At 40.6% G+C, this 20,914-nt stretch overlaps 2 protein-coding genes and 1 long non-coding RNA gene across 4 annotated transcripts in view; 1 reads left to right on the top strand and 2 right to left on the bottom strand.

Annotated features, from left to right (window-relative positions):
• Positions 1–20,914, bottom strand: part of LOC144001471 (uncharacterized) — a 185,964-nt gene that overhangs the window by 135,973 nt on the left and 29,077 nt on the right. The window lies entirely within an intron of this gene.
• The window catches only part of vax1 (ventral anterior homeobox 1), a 51,503-nt gene that overhangs the window by 11,842 nt on the left and 18,747 nt on the right, over positions 1–20,914 (bottom strand). The gene's annotated exons all lie outside the window — the stretch shown is intronic.
• The window catches only part of pla2g4f.1 (phospholipase A2, group IVF, tandem duplicate 1), a 28,814-nt gene continuing 23,252 nt past the window's right edge, over positions 15,353–20,914 (top strand). Inside the window, exons 1-3 of the mRNA XM_077496202.1 lie at positions 15,353–15,432; positions 15,769–15,841; positions 15,996–16,126. Of these exons, the coding sequence (XP_077352328.1) occupies positions 15,424–15,432; positions 15,769–15,841; positions 15,996–16,126 (213 nt within the window). The 5' untranslated portion in view covers positions 15,353–15,423. The remainder of the gene's footprint in view (positions 15,433–15,768; positions 15,842–15,995; positions 16,127–20,914) is intronic.

Raw genomic sequence — 20,914 nt, 5'->3', positions numbered from 1 at the left:
GGGCTTTCATTTTATAAAACCCACAAGAACATTATTTAAGAAAAAAGGAGAGAGAAAAAAAGACTACTGTGATGTGAAGAAATTACCCGTACCATGTATACTTCCCAGTTATTTTGCATGGGAAAAAAAGCATGGCTGGATGGATGGTATTTTCAAAACGATATCTCAATCTTCAGTAGTTGGTTGTAAATATCTTTGCCTTAATCACTTCCTCGATGCGCCATGGTATTGCCTGGGGGTCTTAGAATACCAGGCTTCCTTGATGCTTGCTGTCAGCTCTTTGTTTTAGGGTCTGACAGGCCTAAATGAGGGCCACCAGACCCAAAACCCAAAATGAAAAACACTGGATACTAGTACATGCTAATTTCTTCACAGTAGTCAAATTTTTTGAAATCCTGTTTTTGTGGGTTTTATAAGGTGGAAGCCCAAATTATGTAACTATAAACAAATAAATACTTGAAATCGCTTAAATTGTGGACCCTGAATCTATAATTTATGAAAGTTTGACTTTTTGAATGGAATGATTCAACTTTTCGAAGATTTTTTTGAAAACCTGAATGCCAAAGAGTATATTTAATTACAGGAGTTTAATAGGCATGCTGTAGAAGTAGGACCCCAACATTATACAAAGAAATTAACCAGAGAGTGGAGTCAACCTGGCAGTAGCTTTAATTGTTTGACTGTAGAAGGTTCACTCATGAACATATACAGTAGCATTGTTTGTATGTTATTCTCCTACAATAACAATAACAAAGCAAAACCAGTTTACCAATGCAGTAAAACCGTGCTCATGAAAGCCGCCATTGTGATTACGGCCACTGAATCAGCTTGATTTTAATATGGATAACTCGCAAATTAATGACACATCCAAATTAAAATACTAATAATAATAAGAAAAAAAAATCTAGAGTAGAATAGCTTTAGGCTATTGTCAGTGTAATGTACAGCAAAATTTAAAACGACACAACAGTGAATGTGTGTGTAGAGCCAGAGACAGACAAATAAACATCGTGTTCAATTAAAATTATTTTCAGCTTTAGTTCTCTGGTGTGTGCATTTTTGATGATCTTTTGTAAATTAAATAATGTCCATTGCTGAAACTGTGTACACTGTATAAAAAAACAATTATCGTAGATGGGCAAGCCATGAAGCGCAGCAGTGAGCAGGCTTACCTAACCTCTGATCTCACGTTTACTGGGTTGAGGAAGCTTGTTACTGGCAAGGGACTGCTTCTGTTTCTCAAACATAATGTTTTCAGACACTTTTACTACTGTACTCTGGTCTTTCATAGTCAAGCTAACATACCAAACAATTTCAGTGACGTTGGGATGTTATGCTAAACATAAATAAAAACAGAATACCGTAATTTACAAATAATGTTCAATGTATATTTAACTGAATACACCTCAAAGACAAGATATTTAATATTGACGATCTTGAAACTGATGAACTTTTTTTTTTTTTTTTTTAGCAACATCATCTTTTCTTTTAACAACATTCATTAATCATTTGGGAACTGAGGACACTAATTGTTGAAGCTTTGTGGGTGGTTTTACTACTACTACTAGTTAAATTTGCTCTCACAAGATGAGTTCTCGCAGTATTTGTGAGTTCACAAACCCCGGAGAATACATCTTGTACCGCTCCCGCAGATATCCGCCATTCCAAACCACTGGTGGTTCGTACCAATCACAGAGCGACATTGTGTTTGGGGGCGGGGCATGCAGCTGTGACGAAACCAGGAAGCCAGTGCCGACTCCGGCGCTAACAAACAAACCTAACATGGACGAATGGACGCTGCAATTAATTTTGTTCTTGCAGAATTACTCACCGTTTCCTTGTTGTATGTTGAAAGGCGAGAGGAGCTTCGTGCATTTCTAGCTGGTAAGATCATTCGTGCTTTTCCCCCCTTCGGCAAGAACGAAAATATCACCCATAGCCATGATTGGTTAAAACAAACGTGTAGAATGTCGCATCGTCCAATCAGCTCGAATTATTGTACAGAATGTCCCGTCATTCCCAACCAAATTACCGTGGAGAGGTACCAGATGGATATTGCTGAGAACTCACTTGAGTGAAGCGCATATCCGTCTGGCTATTGCCAGGGTAACTACTAGTCATAATAAAAATAAAAAAAATTATAATAACAATAATAGGAAACAATACAAAGGGGTTCAAAAGTAGGTACACAGCTAATCCTTATCCAACATTTCATTTAATTCATCAGACAGAAAAAAATACATTCATCATATAATATGCCACAAATTTCACTGATGTGATCCTACAATATTGCCCCCTACTCAAAACGTTGTTGTTGTTTTTTATCAATGTTTTTTGTTCAATTGTCGTTCTTCAAGGGAAAGTAATGTGTAGGCATGTATAATGGCAGCATTGGAGTACCGTCAGTTATCTTCTCTTAATCAACTGCCATGGAATGGTTGGTGGACATTTAAAATCTAGGCCACTGGAAAATTGATATACTTTGCAATTGTTTTTGTGCTTGTATTTAAAACAAACAAACAAACAAACAAACAAACAAACAAACAAACAAACAAACAAACAAACAAACTTGATGGACAAAAAAAATACTTGGCAGGCACCTACCACTTATGAGGGCCAGTCGGGTAATGTCTGGTGTGCTTTCAGTGAATTGAAATACCATCCATCCATCAATTGTGAGCTTATTCCTCACAAGGGTCGCTGGAGCCTATCTCAGCTGGCTCTGGGCAGTAGGCGGGGGACACCCTGGACTGGTTGCCAGCCAATGCCAGGGCACACAGAGACAAACAACCATCCACACTCACAAGCACACCTAGGGACAATTCAGAGCGCCCAATGAACCTGCCAAGCATGTCTTTGGAATGTGGGAGGAGATCTGAGTACCCGGAAAAGACCCACGCGGGCACGGTGTCACGCCGCCACCGGCGTGACGGCCCATGCTTTTATCTTTGTGTTCATGTTTCCTGTATTACTTTGAAAATCCTAACTCTCCTATCACCCCAGGTCACTTACCCTTCCTGCCGCTCCATAATCACCGGTCCCCGCCCATGAAAAGTGAACACCTGCCACCAAGCAAGACAGACAATAAAAGCCACCTGCATTCTCCCCTCCGTTGCCGAAGTGTCACAGTCAGTGCATGGAAGCGTCCCACAGTCCTCGAGTCCTTGTTCCCGTTGCCTTGTTGTTTTGCCTTGTTTTTGTGCCTTATCCTCCACAGCGGAGCACCCTTAGTTACCCCTTGTGCCTTGAGCCTTGTTTCCTCCCTAGCGGAGCGCCTTTTGTTGTCCCCTGTACTTTTGGCCTGTTTTTTCCTCCCCAGTGGAGCGTTTTTAGTTCTCCACCTTTAGATTCCCCCTTCTCCTCTCAACAGCTGTTGGCCGGAAATAAACCTGTTGCCTTTGTGGCCTACCTTTATCCTGCGTCTGAGTCTCCTCGTCGTGTCACACGGGGAGAACAAGCAAACTCGACCAAGGAAGGTCGGAGCTTGGACTCGAACCCGAGTCCTCAGAACTGAGAGGCAGGCGTGCTAACCAGTCATCCACCATGCCGCTAATTGCAATACCACCTACTACACATTTTATAAAAACGTATTATAAATTGAACAGACTAAACTACAGTACATATATTTAAAGGCACTGCAACCTAACTCACAGGTGAATTACTACTCTGCATTGAGTATAAAACTATTGGAAAGGTACAAAACAGTACCCGCTGATGGATGTCATGGGTTGCACCCACTGAATATACACGTACTATTTTATTTATTGCATATCAGTGGTGCATTACAACTAAGCTACATTTTCTTACAACAATGGTCTTTGGCAATTTTTGTCACAGTAGGTTTTCAGTATGCTATTTTAGCATATGCTATCATATCATCGATACAGTGGAATGTCACTTTGCTTGACGGTCAAAAAAGTCACATTTAATTACATGTTGTTTGTCGATCCATTTATTAGTGAGTAGTAATAGTCGAGTTCATGTAGGATGATAAACCGCTGGGTGGCTTGTTCAGTTGATGCCATATAGTGGTGTGAAAATTGTGAAAGAGATTTATAGTAACCGTTACTTTCAAACACAGCCTCATCTAAATGTATTGGGTTATTCTATAGCCCATGCAACACCGCTCTAGAATTTTTTATTTTTTTCTGGAAAGTGATGTTGTATTTTTCCCCTGCAAAAACTGGTTTAACTGTAAGACCTTTGCACTGTATTAAAGTGGCAGTGGTTACAGATAAAGCACTAAGTCTAAAACAACAGAGAAAAACATGCACCTAAATAAATACATGAGTAATTATCAACCTTAATTTTATACAATTAGACAACATTGTGTCCATTAAGTGTGTCACAAACCTCTGCTGGTGAAGAAATTAATTTGTTGTAAAAAATAAGATGTGGTGCAAAATGTTCAATCTAGGAAATTCTCAAAGAGCTTTGTTTGAGTTAAAAATGACAAGTATAATATCGTACTACTAAAAATGTGCTAATTTTAGCGTGTTTTTTTTTTTTTTTTTTTTTTGGTATTCTGTATAACTGTACTGCAGTCTAATATGTTACCTTACTCTGTGGGGGGACATTGAAAAGGTTATTGTCAAACATTTCCCACTATAGATTTCCAGCTCACAAATGCAATAAATCATGCTTCAACACATTTGTGGCAGCCCAGGGCGCAAAACATAACAATTATTTCTTCGGGCTGTTTTAATAGAGCTATTTAGCAGGATTCCAGCTAGGATGTTTCCACACAAATTGCAAGCTGTACAATGGCCAGATAATTACCGCCAGGGTGGACTCAATACCGAGTATTAACATTCATCATTTTAGGGCTGACATTTTTTGAAAGATGAAAGATGCTTGGTACAGTTACTTTTGTGCGTAGGAATAGATGTCAAGAAAAAAAAAAACTTGAAAAAGAGAGAGGTACAGTTCTGAGTTATTTCTAAGGAGAGAGTGGCTGTTTTTGTCGTAAGACCTGTTGTTTAATTCCAAATGACATAAATCTGAATGTGCCACACACACATAAAGACAGTTAACACATCACAAGACAGCACAAATGTGTAGCAAGCTACTTAGTCTAACCTTTAATATTGTCAACTTGAATGGAATGTGTTGGGTCTCTGTGGTTGCATTATTAGGATTCAGAGCTTCTTAGTACTTTGTTGGAAACCCCTTTTAGGTCCTCCAATACAAGGTACTGTAGGTTTCTGTGGAGAGTGTAGGCCTTGGAGAGCCGTGATGCCTCAGTGACAACATGGTAACTCAAGATGAATGGTCACATTCACAGGCCTTCTTTATGTTTAAAAATGTGCTGATTATGTTCCACAGTAAGAGAGCAAGCTGTTCTTGAACCCTCTAAATAGCTTTCAGTTTTCAGCAATGGTGGAAGGCTGCGCTGGCAGCTGAGCTCAAATACTGCTCTGTGATGAGTTTTTTTTTTTTTTAATGTTATTTTTCATGGCTGTCTGAATTTTCATTTATATATTTGTAAAAGCATTTTGCTTTTACTTCAAAATACAGTGATGTATTACGAATATGTAAAACATTTTGTGACTTTAATTAATACGGTTATTCCTTCCTTATTTCAGTTTAAATTACCAGAGTGGCTTTAATTCTCAGCAGTTTTGACAGCTGAGCTAATAATCATGGTAAGTTGTTGTGTGAATATACATTTAGGAAGCATATAAATATCTTTGCTGCTTAAGATGAGACAGACTGCATCACTGCTGTGGTGACAAATTGATGCTGACGATGGGCTGAAATCTCACCTTGAACCAACTCAAGTATGCATATATATTTAGCAAAGGATCTATCATTTGCCTGGTAACTCCACTGAATAGTTGTTTAGATTGAATTTTTTTTGTGGGTTATTGTTTTACATTTCAGAGCATCAAAGCAGTTGCATAACATGACTGTCAAGATTCTCAGTTAAAAAAAAAATGCACAGTACAGCATCTTTACACTTGCTATTTATTAGATTTGAATTAATTTGTAATACTGTATAACTGTCTAATAATTTCAATCATGTTTGATTTGCAAAAATGATTGTACTAAAGGTGCTATCTCTCTCTCTCTCTCTCTCTCTCTCTCTCTCTATATATATATATATATATATATATATATATATATATATATATATATATATATATATATATACATTTAAATATATGAACATGTAAATTATGACATTATTAGTGAATTATTTCATCAGGTCTCAATTGAAATTTCACGAACACACCACTCTAAACTGTATACTACACGTAGTGTGGCCATTGAAAGTACCTCAGTGCTGTTGTACTAATCCGCTTTTGTCAAGCGCAGACAGCCTAAAAATCCACAACAAAGCCTGAACAGTAATTTCTCCCTGAATAGTTTTAGGTGGCATTCTTTTGTCCCACAGATGGCGCCTTGCAGTAGTTATTGTCACAGGTGTAATTTGAGCACTTCTTTTATTGCTGCAACAGTTACATTGTCATAAGCAGTCTTCTTAGCCTGATGGCAACAAAAGCAAGAATTATAAAACCTGTGTAAATAAAGCATTTTATTTGTTTTGTTTCGCTCTTTTACAGCTTAGATCACCATTTGACAACCCACAATTTCTCTTAAACCCACTATGTATCCATTTTTGCTCATTTATCAGATTAGTACTGCTGAAATCTTACACACTACCAGCTTTTCCTTTGTGTTCCTTTGATGTTTCTGTCTGATTTCAAGCTCACAGACTAAAGCTTCTAATGGTGCATTACAGTGCAATTATCCGTATACTCAAGTTTAAAAGCTTAGCCAAAGTAAATGAAGCAGAACTAAAGCAGGCACAATACACAGAAAAGAGACAATGTCGAAATTCAAATGGAATTAATTGAGGGTTTTTTTTTTTACTCTTAAAAACATTACATGATCTACCACAAAGGAGTACTGGGGCCAGATTTAAAAAATAAATAAAATCAAGAATGGACTCTATGCACAATGGGACGTGTTTCTGAGAAAATCTTATATTGCGCCACCTTTTCCGGTCATGGCTATCGCCGTTTGTTTTCTTTCAGAGAACCTCGACCAGTTGTTAGCGTTGTAGAGTAGCCTACATTTTCGTCATTGTTTTTATGTATGGGTGCGTGCACTTGTCAAGGCATCGAAGTAGAGGAGAGACGACAGTACATTGAGCAATCACTGCTGTGTGCGCAGATAGACGGGTTCTGCCTTGTTTTTTCTTTTATGCTCACCAGTGAAGAAGAGTGGTTTGTTAAAATTCGCAGGGATAACTCTGTTGTTCGAGACAGCACCAGTGTTCTCGGCATTTTCTTCCTGCTGATGTTATCCATGCTTTGACCACACAAGGGCACCGTTTCTTAACAGTCGAACCAGAGTTCTACTGTACAGTATTTTGAAACTTGAACTTTGATGTGATGTTACTCTTTTTACAGCCTTTTGACTTTTCAACCAGAGTTGTACTATATTTTGAAGCTTAAACTTTGATATGTTGTTACTCTTTTTACAGCAATTGACTTTTCATTTACATGGATGTATATTCCTATGCTGTCATTTAATTGCATTAAAAAACATGAAAACATTTATGAGTCATTATTCATTTCAGCAGAGGCATTAAGAGATATGTCATCTTGGGCAGGCCTATAAAAAAAAAAAACAAACAAAAAAAAACAGTAGAGACATTACATCTGCTTCAAAATATTGACGAGGCAGAGCTCATCATATACTGTTGGCCGAAGAGGAGACCACAGGCCAGAGAGTTGTTGGTTGGTTGGTTGGTTGGCTGGTTGGGTTTGGTTTGGTTTGGTTTGGTTGGTTGGTTGGTTGGTTGGTTGGTTAAACATACAAATACATTACAAAATATAAGTTGAAGTTAAAATGGAACATTGAAGAAAAAAATAATTCACTAATAATGTCATAATTTACATGTTCAAAAGGAGTAGGAAGAAGCACAATAACTTATCTAGTCCTACTCCCGATTAATTATATCATTTAATGTATTAATAAATTATTCTTATCCAATAACCATCCATCCATTTTCTTGACCGCTTATTCCTCACAAGGGTCGCAGGGGGTGCTGGAGCCTATCCCAGCTTGCTCTGGGCAATGGGCGGGGGACACCCTGGACTGGTTGCCAGCCAATCGCAGGGCTTATCCAATAACGTATCGTTAAAATAAAAAAGAAAATTGGAAAATGAGCAAGTTATGAGCAGTTAGCTGGCGGTTCCATCTGTAAGATCCAACACCTCAACCCATCTGACTGATAGGGGGGAGGTGAGGGACTGCGTGGACTCCAGTCGTCCCGGGAGAGGAGCTACAATACATAATTTACATTTACAAATGTTCCCTCGTTTTAGTTAGCTTCCAAAAAAAATACCCGCAATAAATGAAATCCGCGAAGTAGCTAGCTTTATGTTTTACATTTACTCTGAATGTTTTAAGGCTCTAAAACCCTTCACCACACTTTTCTCATCAGGTCATTTACTTTTTCTCACATTTCTCTCTTGTTTAAACATTCTCATTGTTCAAACCTTCATAAATTTTAGGGATTAGGTACATTACTGTAAAAAACAAAAACAAAAACAAAAAACATGCAGAATTGCACTAAAAAATCCGCAATAGACTGAGACTGTGAAAAGTGAAATGAGGAAACACTATACATTAAAAAAATTTAATAAACGAAACAGCTTTATTAGCTACTCAAAATGTTTGCAATTCTGTGTAATAATCATTTTAAGCAATGACATCATTCCCAGAGCTCAGGCAGGCCAAATTATGGCTTTGGGAGATCTAATTAGTAGTTTTAAAATTCTGATGGACTTAGTTTTAAAGTACAGTGCGGCCCCTGTTCTTTTTTGAGTGGGTTAAGGATTTAGTCTTCGTGTTTTACATTACATCAACAGTGCACTCCACTGAAGTCTCTCTGCACCGGAAGGTTGGGTGCGTTAAGACATCGAATACGGAAGTACTTTGTACATATAGTCCGTACAATTGTGAAAAATCTTTTCATCAGTGTAGAAACCTGCAATAGCTGCCAGTAGTGTTTTTGAGGAAGAAAAAGATGTACATACATACATACATACATACATACATACATACATACATACTTCACAATCTCTATATTTACACATTGTTGAGCATCATGATCTTTCACCTCAAGTCTTGATATGGGTAACGCTTAGTAACTCCCTGAATGTCGATGTGGAGTTGCAGTGGAGCCCCCCGGGAGAATTTCCTTGGCTTTGCTTAAATGCCTACAAGAGTTTAGTTTTTTCATCAGTGGTCTTTGTTGCAGGTCTTCTGCAGCGTAGTTTGTCAAGAACATATCCTGTTTCAAGAAACTTGCCATGGATAGTTAAAGGCAAAGTGTGTAATAAGTGACCACTAGATGTCGCTATAGCACAGAATGCAGCCAAAATACATACATTTAGAAGCACGCACAATACGATGGCTCAGAGACAAAAAAAAAAAAAAAAAAAAGCGAATATAAGCTTGCGAGAGCAAAGCAGAAGATGACAAGCGACGGGAGCCCGAATCACGGGACTCAGCGACGACCACCTGCAGGACCCAGCTGTGGAAGGTAAGTGGTGGTCGGCCCATTGGGTCTGACACTCTATGTAAGTAGCACCAGTGCAACTACATTTGTGAAGTTGTCCTTTGGGCATCCGGAGCAGGAAGATGGTGGCGAAACATGGCAGCCTCTAGTGAAAGGTGAGACTACATCTAGTAACATAATTAGTGATTTCTAGACCTACGATTATATAGGCTATTCAAAAAAAAGTTTAGTCGTACATTTTTTTGCATACTCTTAACATTAATTGTTGGTTTTTTAAACGTTTTTATTAGTTCAAAATTAGATGGTTAGGGATCACTAAATTGTGCTATGCTATCGAGTAGTGAGGTTAGGTTTCTCAAACTGGTGCTGAACTGCAGTTAGAAATAGAAAAAAGTTTTGCAACACTGCTCCAATGTCAGTGGAATAAAAGTTCAAGTGCTTATTGATATCTACAGATATTGACATAGTAGGCGTGGTGCTGAAGTCAGTCAAGTTTTGTTTGCACAAACTGCTGTTTGTGTTTGACGTGACACGCTTTGCATTTACTATTGCCGGCTATGTTCATGGAGGCAACATTTTCTTTTCTCAAATTTATTTCATAGCAGGGGTCTCCAAGTTCGGTCCTGGAGAGCCCCTATCCAGCCTGTTTTCCATGTCTCCGTCCTTCAGCACAGCTGAATCTAATGATCAGCTAATCAGCAAGCTTTTCAGAAGCCTGATCACGATCCCGATCATGAATCAGGTGTATTAGTGGAGAGAAACATGGAAAACAGGCTGGATAGGGGCTCTCCAGGACCGAACTTGAAGACCCCTGATGCATAGCAATAAGAATACAGCATAAAATATTTGTGAAATAATAAATAGCCAAAAAGCCCAACTTTAAACCCTTAAAATAAGTTAAAAAAACAAACAAACAAACACACAGTGAAAACAGTGTTAAGATATAATCCCTGATTGCCAATCAGTACACTCTCAAAATAGTTGGGTCAAAAGTAACCCAATTATGGATAAGAAATGGGCTGATCCACTTCATGGGTAAATTTGAGCCAATTTTCGAACTTGTTTTACACAAAATGACTCCTTTTTTTTTTTTTTTTTTTTTTTTTACCCCAGTAAATGATCTGACCAATATTTATGAGTTGTTTTACACTGAAAGACCCATTTCTTGACTCAAAGTTGGGTCAAATTGTCAAATTGATCCAAGTAGAGGATCGGTCCATTTTGGCAAGGCAAGGCAAGGCAAGGCAAGTTTATTTGTATAGCACATTTCATACACCAGGCAACTCAATGTGCTTTACACAAGGAAAGACAACAAATAAGCATCAAGAAACAGTAGTTAACATTCAGAGGAAGAAAAATCTGCGATTGGCTGGCAACCAGTCCAGGGTGTCCCCCGCCTACTGCCCAGAGCCAGCTGAGATAGGCGCCAGCACCCCCCGCGACCCTTGTGAGGAATAAGCGGTCACGAAAATGGATGGATAAATAACCATAATTAAACAAACCGTAGTTTTTGATGTTATTTGTATATATATATATTTTTTTAAACATACCTTTGAGGTGGTGTGTAAAATAATGACATCCAGGACGATTCCCCGTACAAATTGCATTGCTCATCTGAGGACTGCTTGTGAAATTACAAATTTATTTGTATGTTTTGATTGTGGCCGACTGATTAATTAGACCGACATTACTTTTTTTTTTTTTTTTTTTTTCTTTACAAAATCATCTCGCGGGCCGGATTAAACCCATTTGAAGGCCTGATCCGTTTGACAACACTGACTTACAGTTTTGCACAATTTAACATTTAATATCAACTTTTCCCCATTCATTTTCAATGGGACAGACATTGAGCTTTTTATCACTTTCCACGCCCACTTCCGTTCATATAACTTACCGTCATTACCAGGTGTCTGATACTCTTGGTGGCATAGTTGGTAAAGCGCATTGTCCAGTAACCAGGAGGTTATAATGTCATAATTTATCTCTCAATTTACTTCATAAGCATTCCACAGGCATTCAAATCTTAGCATTCAGCTATTAGCATTCAGCTTTCAGCATTCCCACACAATTCCTCTAAGAAATTGGACTTCGTCTAGTATATATTGATATTGATATTTTATTGATAATTTCATTTATTTGTATTTATTTTCTTTCATTTAAAATGTCTTAATTCTTCTGTTCGCAACCCCACCCCCTTTGCTTTTAAATGTTTTAACTTATTTTCTTTGTAAATGCCGTTTACTAAGCATGTGAAGCACATGAAGCTAACGTGTACGGAATCTGCGATACTGTATAAACAAAGCTGCCTTGCCTTGCCTTTGATTATGAGTGAACAGTTGATGGCACTTTATTTATTTATTTATTTATTTATTTATTTATTTATTTTAAATCAACCTAAAAAAAAACTAAAAAAAAAAAAAAAAACGGGGGGCGGGGGCGTGCAAAAGGTCCCCCACCATGTTTGGGCCTCCCGTGGAAATTGTAATCCCAAAAAATAATCCCCATTTTGAATAAATGTACCTGTAAACTGATTACGTTTTTTTTATTTATTTATTTTTTCTTCTCTACTGTCCATAACAGAACGGTTGTTTACTCTGAGGATGCCACGGGCAACACAAAATGCTACGTGAAAGATGTGAAGAAAAAATAAGTTCAAAGTGCCTGTTACGCGGCTGTGTAAATCGAGAAACAACATCAGAGGGCTTAAAGTATGAGACCCAGCGTAAACTACCTAGTATGTCAAATTACTCAACTAACATTAATAATGATCAAGCTAAAACCTTGTAAAAATACACAGACTGAGCACAGACTGAATCAGGTTTACACCCTTAGTACAGATGATCCTTCTCAGTCGGTGTATTTTTATGAGGCATCGTGTCAACACAATATTAAATGGGAATTTAACATGCTGCATTTTAGATGGGTTTAAAATATTCAATGCAGTCGCCACATTTGTCTAAGATGGTAAGATCCAAACATATTTGTACAAAACTACACAAACACAAGAGTTGCAAGAGCACTGTATGATGTGTCAAATCCATATTCAAAATCACATTTTCAATAACAGTATCTCAATTATGGTAGGTCATTTCAGTTTTTTTTTGTGACACCAAACAGCTTATTCTCCTTTTTTTTTTTTTTTTTTTTTTTTTTTAATGGAGAAACCTGAATAAGGTCACATCTGCAAACAGCACTGTTACGAAATTAATTATAATTTTTCTTTAATGATGGTGGCTATTTGCAATCATGTTGATTAACAGATTAATGTTAAGATCACTTTTGTCATGAACACATTTTCACATCAATGTACAATATGTGATTTGTGAATATATTCTACCGCAGGTGTGAACTCAGTTGGCCAAAGCTGAGTCATGCAATAATTAATGTAATTAATGTCATGTGGATTTTGTAAGAAGCAGCCAGCGACCTTATGTGCACATTATTTAGGTAAAAGTTAAACGGGTTTACTCATTTTCACACATCATAAACATCTGAATGTCACTGCGTGACAACCTTTTTAATTAAAACATCATTTCAAATGACTCTTTTTCTGTATGAAATATGTCCTTGGCGCTACATTTACTTTCTTCCGTACAAAAAAATAAATAAAAAATCTGTACAAGTGTAATAAACCAAAGTGGGTATAAGGTCTAAGTACCTCTAATTGCTGAACTCTTGACATCATCTTTTAATAAAACTATGCATTGATGTGTAATGCTAACAGTTTAAAAGGGTTTACAAGGTACTGTAGCTCATGCTATTCTTCTTGATGGAGATGCTTTTATGATCTAAATATCATTTGCCCAAGCTTTAAGATGTTTTACCAAATAGCAATTTCACTGTCACTGAAATCTCCCAAAATTTGAGCCATGTTTTTTTTTTTTTTAAAGGTTTGCTGAAAATAGTGAAATTGTAGTTTTAATCTCCAGGAGAAATCACATATTAAAGCAAAGAATAATAAAGACAACCAATAAAGAATTATTGATAATGAATCATTCATACACAAGGTTTGATGCCATTTTAATATTGAATCATCATTCAATTACAAAGGCATTTTAAGGTCACATTGAAAAGAGAAGTAAATGCAACAAAGGACTGTTATATTGTCTCATTTTTTGTTGTTGTTTGTTGTACAGTATTACAGTTACAGTATATGGTAGGCTGTGCCTCATTCGAAAGGTGGGGGAGATTAGTCTGACTATTATGCCTCTCCACCTCAGACTTTACTCTTGAAACATTACAAACATAATATTGTAACTTTAAGACATTATTCTCGTAATAGTAAGGCTTAATTCTTGCGAAAAAAAGACTTCATTCATTTCTAAACCATCCTGTTATTCTGCTCAGGGACAATGGGAGCTATTCCAGCTGACTTGAGGCGAAAGGCAGAACACAGCCTGAACTGGTCACCAGTCAATCACAGGGCACATTTAGAGCCAAACATTCACTCTCACATTCAAAGCATCTCTGAGTCACTGTTTGAATGGAAGCCATCCAAGTGATTACACCACAGCCACGTTTTTGTTTTTAAATTGTATTTATTACATATCATGTGGATGAAAAATGACAATAGTTTTGCAGATCTGTTTTTGAATCAACATGTTAATATGTTGGTATTTTTATTTTCTTCCAACATATGATCAAATACCTATTCATAAGAACAAATTTAACTGTAAAAGTCTAAGATATAATATAATCTGAAGGACCATTCTTGTTCCAAACCAAGGTAACCAAGATGCTGGATCAGAGGATCAGTATGCAGAATAAAATACAAAGTCTTTGGGGCCCTCATGTGGCCAAAGCTGTTTCTCTTGTTTCACAGAAAAAGTCTTTTGAGTCAATGCATCAAACCCAAGGAGAAGGTCGATAATTGTGTTGGATTGTTAAATTAATTTTGAGATTGACAAAATTGATTTACAGTATTTATCCCTATAGAACTTCACTTCCATAACAATTTCCATATGTTTTACTTTTTTTCTTTTCTTTTTTTTTGCATTCCTTGGTAAATGCAACATTTGTAATAGGATAAAAAGAAATACGTATGCTGTTCAATTACATAAGGCTACTCTATAGCCATTATTGTTGTTAATAAATTATGGTTTCAATATTTGTTTGTAATTGATTTATTGCAACAACCTTGTAATGGTGCACACAATTTCAGTCTGAATCTCTTGAGATTGTAGGATTAAAGTTGGAGCTGTAAACTCGTGTGGACTAATGGGGAACAACAATGGAGAAATTAGACGCACGCACGCACGCACACAAAGATGAACCCAGTTCAAAATGTTGAATTATGAACTATGAACGGACCTACGTCAGTTTAAGATCAGTGAACTGACCTGTGTTGTCGCGGTGGTTTAGCACGTTCGCCTCACAGTTCAGAGGTCGTGTGGAGTTCGTCTGTTCTCCCCGTGCCTGCGTGGGTTTTCTCCGGGTACTCTGGTTTGCTCCCACTTTGCAAAAACATGCACGGTAGGTTAATTCAACACTCTAAATCGCCCCTAGGTTTGAGTGTGAATGGTTGTTTTTCTATGTGTGCCCTGTGATTGGTTAGCAACCAGTTCAGAGTGTACCCCGCCTACTGCCCGAAGACAGCTTGGGCAGGCTCCAGCATGCCCGCAACCCTTGTGAGGATAAGAAGTTCAGGTAATGGATGGATGGATGAAGTGAACCAAAAATGATCTTTCCCAACTTTGTCATTATACAGGAATGTGTTTTGCTGGGGGGAATTATTTGACTATCAGATAGCCAGCCATTCAGAAACGCCCTCCTAGAAACAGCTATTCCTGCAAGTGTTATTTGCATCATCAGTCATTTCAAGGCTTTAAGCAGCCCTGTGCAGACGTTTGCAAGAAGTTATTTGCAGTGACCTGCAACATTCCCAAATGGCAACGGTAAGTTTATTCATGAACAGGTGAGCATACTAATGATATTTTTGACTTTATAGTATATGACTTGCATATTGCTGGTGTCAGGTGGAAACCTCATAAGTCGCAATTTGGCAAATGTATTTATTATTATTATTATAATTATTATTATTATTATTTATTTATTTATTTTTTTCAAAAATCGATACTATTGGTCAGTAGACAGGCGTGGGTGTTATGTTTTCAAATTTAATTATTGTGACATTGTCTACTACAGTAAATATTATTTCCTGTTTTTTTTTTATTTATTTTTTTATTTTTTTTATTATTATTATTATTTTTTTATGTGCGCATATTTTACAGAATGGGTCCGTCTCTTCCTGGACACTGAGTGTCACCATATTGAGGGCAGAAAACATTCGCTCAACAGACTACTGTATGTGAGAATATTTTATTCTGAAACATGTTTTTGTCTTTTATGTTGTCTTTGAATTTATGAACTTTTTAATAAATTTTAATTGTCATGAATTGAGATTTTGGATTCCAACAACTGAAGCATGCTGGTAATATAAATGTCTATTACATTTCAGATTCTGAGGATGATTGCTATGTCACCCTGACTTTCCCACCTGCAATTGTTTTTAAGACAAGTACTGTGGCCAACAGCAAAAACCCAGAGTGGAACCAAACTTTTGATTTCAAGCTCCACAGTAGTCTCCAGGTGTGACCTTTGAAGATTAAAAAATCATTGAAACATTCAGTAACTTTATTTAAATACACGTTTTTAATCTGTTCTCATTGACGGATGGAAACCAAATATCCAAATTTGGTTAATTTAGTACTTTGTCACAAATCCATATTCTTCTTCTTCTTCTTCTTATTATTATTATTATTATTATTATTATTATTATCATTATTATTATTATTACAAATAATTGACCAATCAAAACTGTTGAAAATTGCACCTGTCACTCAAAAATGCACATACAAACAAACATACATTTCCACTAACTCTACAGCATTATTAAATGTGAATCTTTCTACCTGCACAGAAATCAACATTTAGTGATGATGCATTTGATTTTTCTACATGTTGTGATGTGTGCATTTATGAACTTTGTGAACTTGAACTGAAACCAAATGCAAGCCATGACTTTACAGAGATTTCATACACAAAAGCAAGCTGGGGCGAGTCCACCCACGTGGTAAAGAAGAGCCATATATATAATACAGTATAAAGCTCAAGCAATCAGACTGACATAAACAAGAGATATACAGAGGACCCCCACATACTTGTGGTTCAGCACCTACGGATTCGCCTATTAGTACAGCATCCATTAATTTTGTTTTTCATTGGTTGGAGGTCATTTCAGCCTATCAGGACCCTGGTTGCCTTGGGTGATCTCAACAGGGGTATAAAGAACCCATTATCATTGTCAACACATTACCATTATTATTATTATAGAACTCCTCCAGTATGGCTTGCTCAAGGAAAACAAAGTACCGTATTTTCCGCACTATTGTCACGCCGCCACCGGCGTGACGGCCCATGCTTTTGTTTTGTTATCCATGTTTCCCGTTTTACTTTGAAATCCTAACTCTCCTCTCACCCCAGGTCACTTGCCCTTCCTGCCGCTCACTCATTACCGGTCCCCGCCCATGATTATCACCACCTGCCACCAATCAACCCACACAATAAAAGCCAGCTGCATTCTCCCCTCAGTGCCGAAGTGTCACCGTCAGTGCATGGAAGCGTCCACAGTCCTTATGTCCCCGTTCATGTTGCCTAGCGTTGTTGCCTTGTTTTTGTGCCTTTTCCTCCCTTTTGGAGCGCCTTTAGTTACCCCTTTTGCCTTGTGCCCTTTTTCCTCCCTAGCGGAGCGCTTTCTGTTGTCCCCAGTACCTTTTGCCTGTTTTTTCCTCCCTAGTGGAGCGCTTTTTGTTCTCCACTTTTTCCCCTCCCTGTTCTCCTCTCAGTTTGAGAGGAGACCTCTGTTGGCCGGAAATAAACCTGCTGCCTTGGTGGCCTACCTCACGCCTGCGTCTGAGTCCTACCTGACCCCGCCTTGTCAGTACACTTCGGCCAGCATGGACCCAGCAGGCACGGTCGAGGCCGCACTGCAGAGCCAGGAGGCCCGGCTCAACAACCAGGACCGGATCCAACAGACCATGCTGTCCCGGATGGAGGAATTGACCAGCCAGGTCCACGAGCTGGTAAGCCTTTCACGGCGTCGAGCGCCAGCTCCCACTGGACAGATTCCTCATTCTGAGTTCTCCGTACCGACCACGCCATTCACCGGGGTAGGATTAAGACTGGCCTCCCCAGAACGATACTCCGGTGAACCCGGACGCTGTCAGACTTTCCTCACGGAATGCGACATTCATTTCGAACAGTTACCACAGGCATTTCCCACAGCCCGATCCCGAGTGGCCTTCATGGTGTCTCACCTGACGGGACGGGCCAAAACCTGGGCGACCGCGGAATGGGCCAGGGGTTCCTCGGTCTGCCAAAGCGTACAGGACTTTCAACTCGCTTTGCGCCAAGTCTTTGACCCAGAAAACAATGACCGAGAGAAGGCACGAGCACTGAGCCGACTTCAGCAAGGCAAAGAGCCTGTCAGCGATTACGCTGTCCGTTTTCGAACATTGGCCACGAACAGTGGCTGGAACGCCACAGCGCTACATGATCACTTCATGAAAGGACTTTCACCCGCTATTCAAGAACTTCTGATTCCCGTGGAACTTCCCACGGACTTGGACGCTTTAATCTCCCTCGCGATCCGCACCGATCACCGTCGCCAGGAACTGACCACGATCGGCGGACTCCGAAGGAGGGAGGAACCCACCTCCTGGTCACGGCCACTGGTGACAGGGAGGCCGCAGCCCATCTTTTCACCCCAACCAGAACCAGGGGAGGTGGGTCACGCCAGAGAGGAACCCATGCAGCTTGGAAGGGCTCGGCTAACGCCCGAGGAGCGACAGCGTCGCCGCCGAGAGGGCCGATGCTTCTACTGTGGCGATCTTGGCCACCTGGTGGGAACCTGCACCGCTAAAGGAAGCTCACCGGTGAGTTTCCCGTCACCCCGACCCGCCAAGGATCGCAGGCTCACGCAAATCCGGATAACCCACCGCAATCTCACCACCGAGCTGGCAGCCCTCATCGACTCCGGATCCGACGAGAGCCTCATGGACTGGGGCCTCGTAAAGAAAGTACGAGCCACCACCGAACCCCTTCCTCTGACCATCCAGGCTAGAGCGCTGAATGGCAAGGAGCTCTTCAGTATCACCCACATAACCGAACCCCTGGAAGTACGAATCGGACAGCACCTCGAGACTCTTCGTTTCCATGTTTTCCATGCTTCTTCCCCCACTTTGGTTCTGGGACTCCCTTGGCTGCGCTTACACAACCCCAGGATCGACTGGACCTCCGGAGTCATACTGGAGTGGGGAAAGGACTGTATGACTCACGGGTTGGAACAAACAGCACCTCGGACCACCACAGCCCAGGTTCACCAGGTGTCCCTCGCCTCGTCCACTCAAGAGGAATACCCGAACCTGCACACCGTTCCCTCCTGCTACCACCACCTGCGGGAGGTATTCAGTAAAACCAAGGCCATGACTCTTCCTCCGCATCGACCTTATGACTGCCCGATTGACTTGATCCCCGGATCAACCATCCCCAAGGGGAGACTGTACTCGGTCTCAGGACCCGAACGCCAGGCCATGAACACTTACATTGACGACTCCTTGAAAGCCGGCCTCATCCGACCGTCTTCCTCACCTGCTGGCGCAGGCTTCTTCTTTGTGAGCAAAAAGGATGGATCCCTACGCCCATGCATTGACTACAGCCCCTTGAACGACATCACGGTTAAGAACCGGTACCCACTGCCATTGATGTCATCGGTGTTCGACCAGTTGCAACAAGCTAAGATCTTCACAAAGCTCGATCTCCGGAACGCCTATCACCTCATCCGGATCCGCGAGGGAGATGAATGGAAGACTGGTTTCAACACTCCCCGGGGACATTACGAATACCTGGTCATGCCTTTTGGCCTCACGAACGCTCCAGCAGTCTTCCAGGCCATGATAAACGAAGTACTCAAGGATTTCATCGACCACTTTGTGTACGTCTACCTGGATGACATCCTGATCTACTCTCCTGACCAAGCAAGCCATCGAGACCACGTGAGTCGAGTCTTGCAACGCCTGCTGGATCATCGGCTGTACGTGAAAGCGGAAAAGAGCCTGTTCCACGTCAACACCATCTCCTTCCTGGGATTCGTCGTGTCACCCGGAAAAGTGGAGATGGAAGCGGACAAGGTCAGCGCCGTGCGAGATTGGCCCACGCCGGACTCACGAAAGAAGATACAACAATTCCTCGGATTCGCCAACTTCTACCGGCGATTTATCAGAAACTTCAGCACCATTGCCGCCCCCCTGCACGCCTTGACCTCCCCACAGGTTCGATTTAGGTGGAACACGGAAGCAGAAGGGGCATTCAAGGACTTAAAAGCTCGCTTCACTAATGCCCCAATCCTCAGAGTCCCTGACCCCAAGCGCCAGTTCGTGGTGGAGGTGGACGCCTCGAGTATTGGTATTGGGGCAGTCCTGTCCCAGCGTTGTCAAGAGGACGGCAAGACACATCCCTGCGCCTTCCTCTCACGAAAATTATCTAAAGCTGAACGCAACTACTCGGTCGGTGATCGGGAGCTCCTAGCTGTAAAAGTGGCTCTCGAAGAGTGGAGACACTGGTTGGAAGGCGCCGAACTCCCCTTCGTGATCTGGACCGACCACCGAAATCTGGAATACTTACGCCAGGCCAAAAGACTCAACCCTCGACAGGCCAGATGGTCTTTGTTTTTTAACCGCTTCGTATTCTCTCTGACCTACAGACCCGGCAGTAAGAACGTCAAGGCTGACGCCTTGTCAAGAATCCACGAGTCCGAGCCATTGAACGCCGAGCCTGAGACCATTTTGCCCCGCGACTGCATAGTCGGGGCCATGAGATGGCAGATTGAAGACGACGTCAAGAAGGCTCTTCGAGATGTCACTCCTCCCACGGCATGCCCTCCACGGCGGCTCTTTGTACCTGAGGGGCTCCGAGCCCAGGTAATCCACTGGGCTCACACATCACGACTATTTTGTCACCCTGGAGTCCGCAGGACCATGTATGCTGTTGCCCGGAGATTCTGGTGGCCGGCTATGGAAACCACGATAAAAGAGTACGTAGCTGCCTGTCCGACTTGTGCTCGCAACAAGACCTCAAGTCAGTCCCGGATGGGCCTTCTCCAACCGCTACCAATCCCATCCAGACCATGGGCAGAAATATCATTGGACTTTGTGACCGGACTACCCCCATCCCATGGTAAAACCACAATCCTCACAGTCGTCGACAGATTCTCTAAAATGGTTCGTTTCATCCCACTAACCAAGCTCCCATCCGCCAAGACCACAGCAGACATCATGATCCACCACATATTCAGGTTTTATGGTTTCCCCTTACACATCG

Source organism: Festucalex cinctus, chromosome 14 (genome assembly GCF_051991245.1).
Source record: "Festucalex cinctus isolate MCC-2025b chromosome 14, RoL_Fcin_1.0, whole genome shotgun sequence".
NCBI classification, from domain to species: Eukaryota; Metazoa; Chordata; class Actinopteri; order Syngnathiformes; family Syngnathidae; genus Festucalex; species Festucalex cinctus.
Note: the sequence above shows the minus strand (reverse complement) of the source record. Positions and strands in the feature narration are given on the sequence as shown.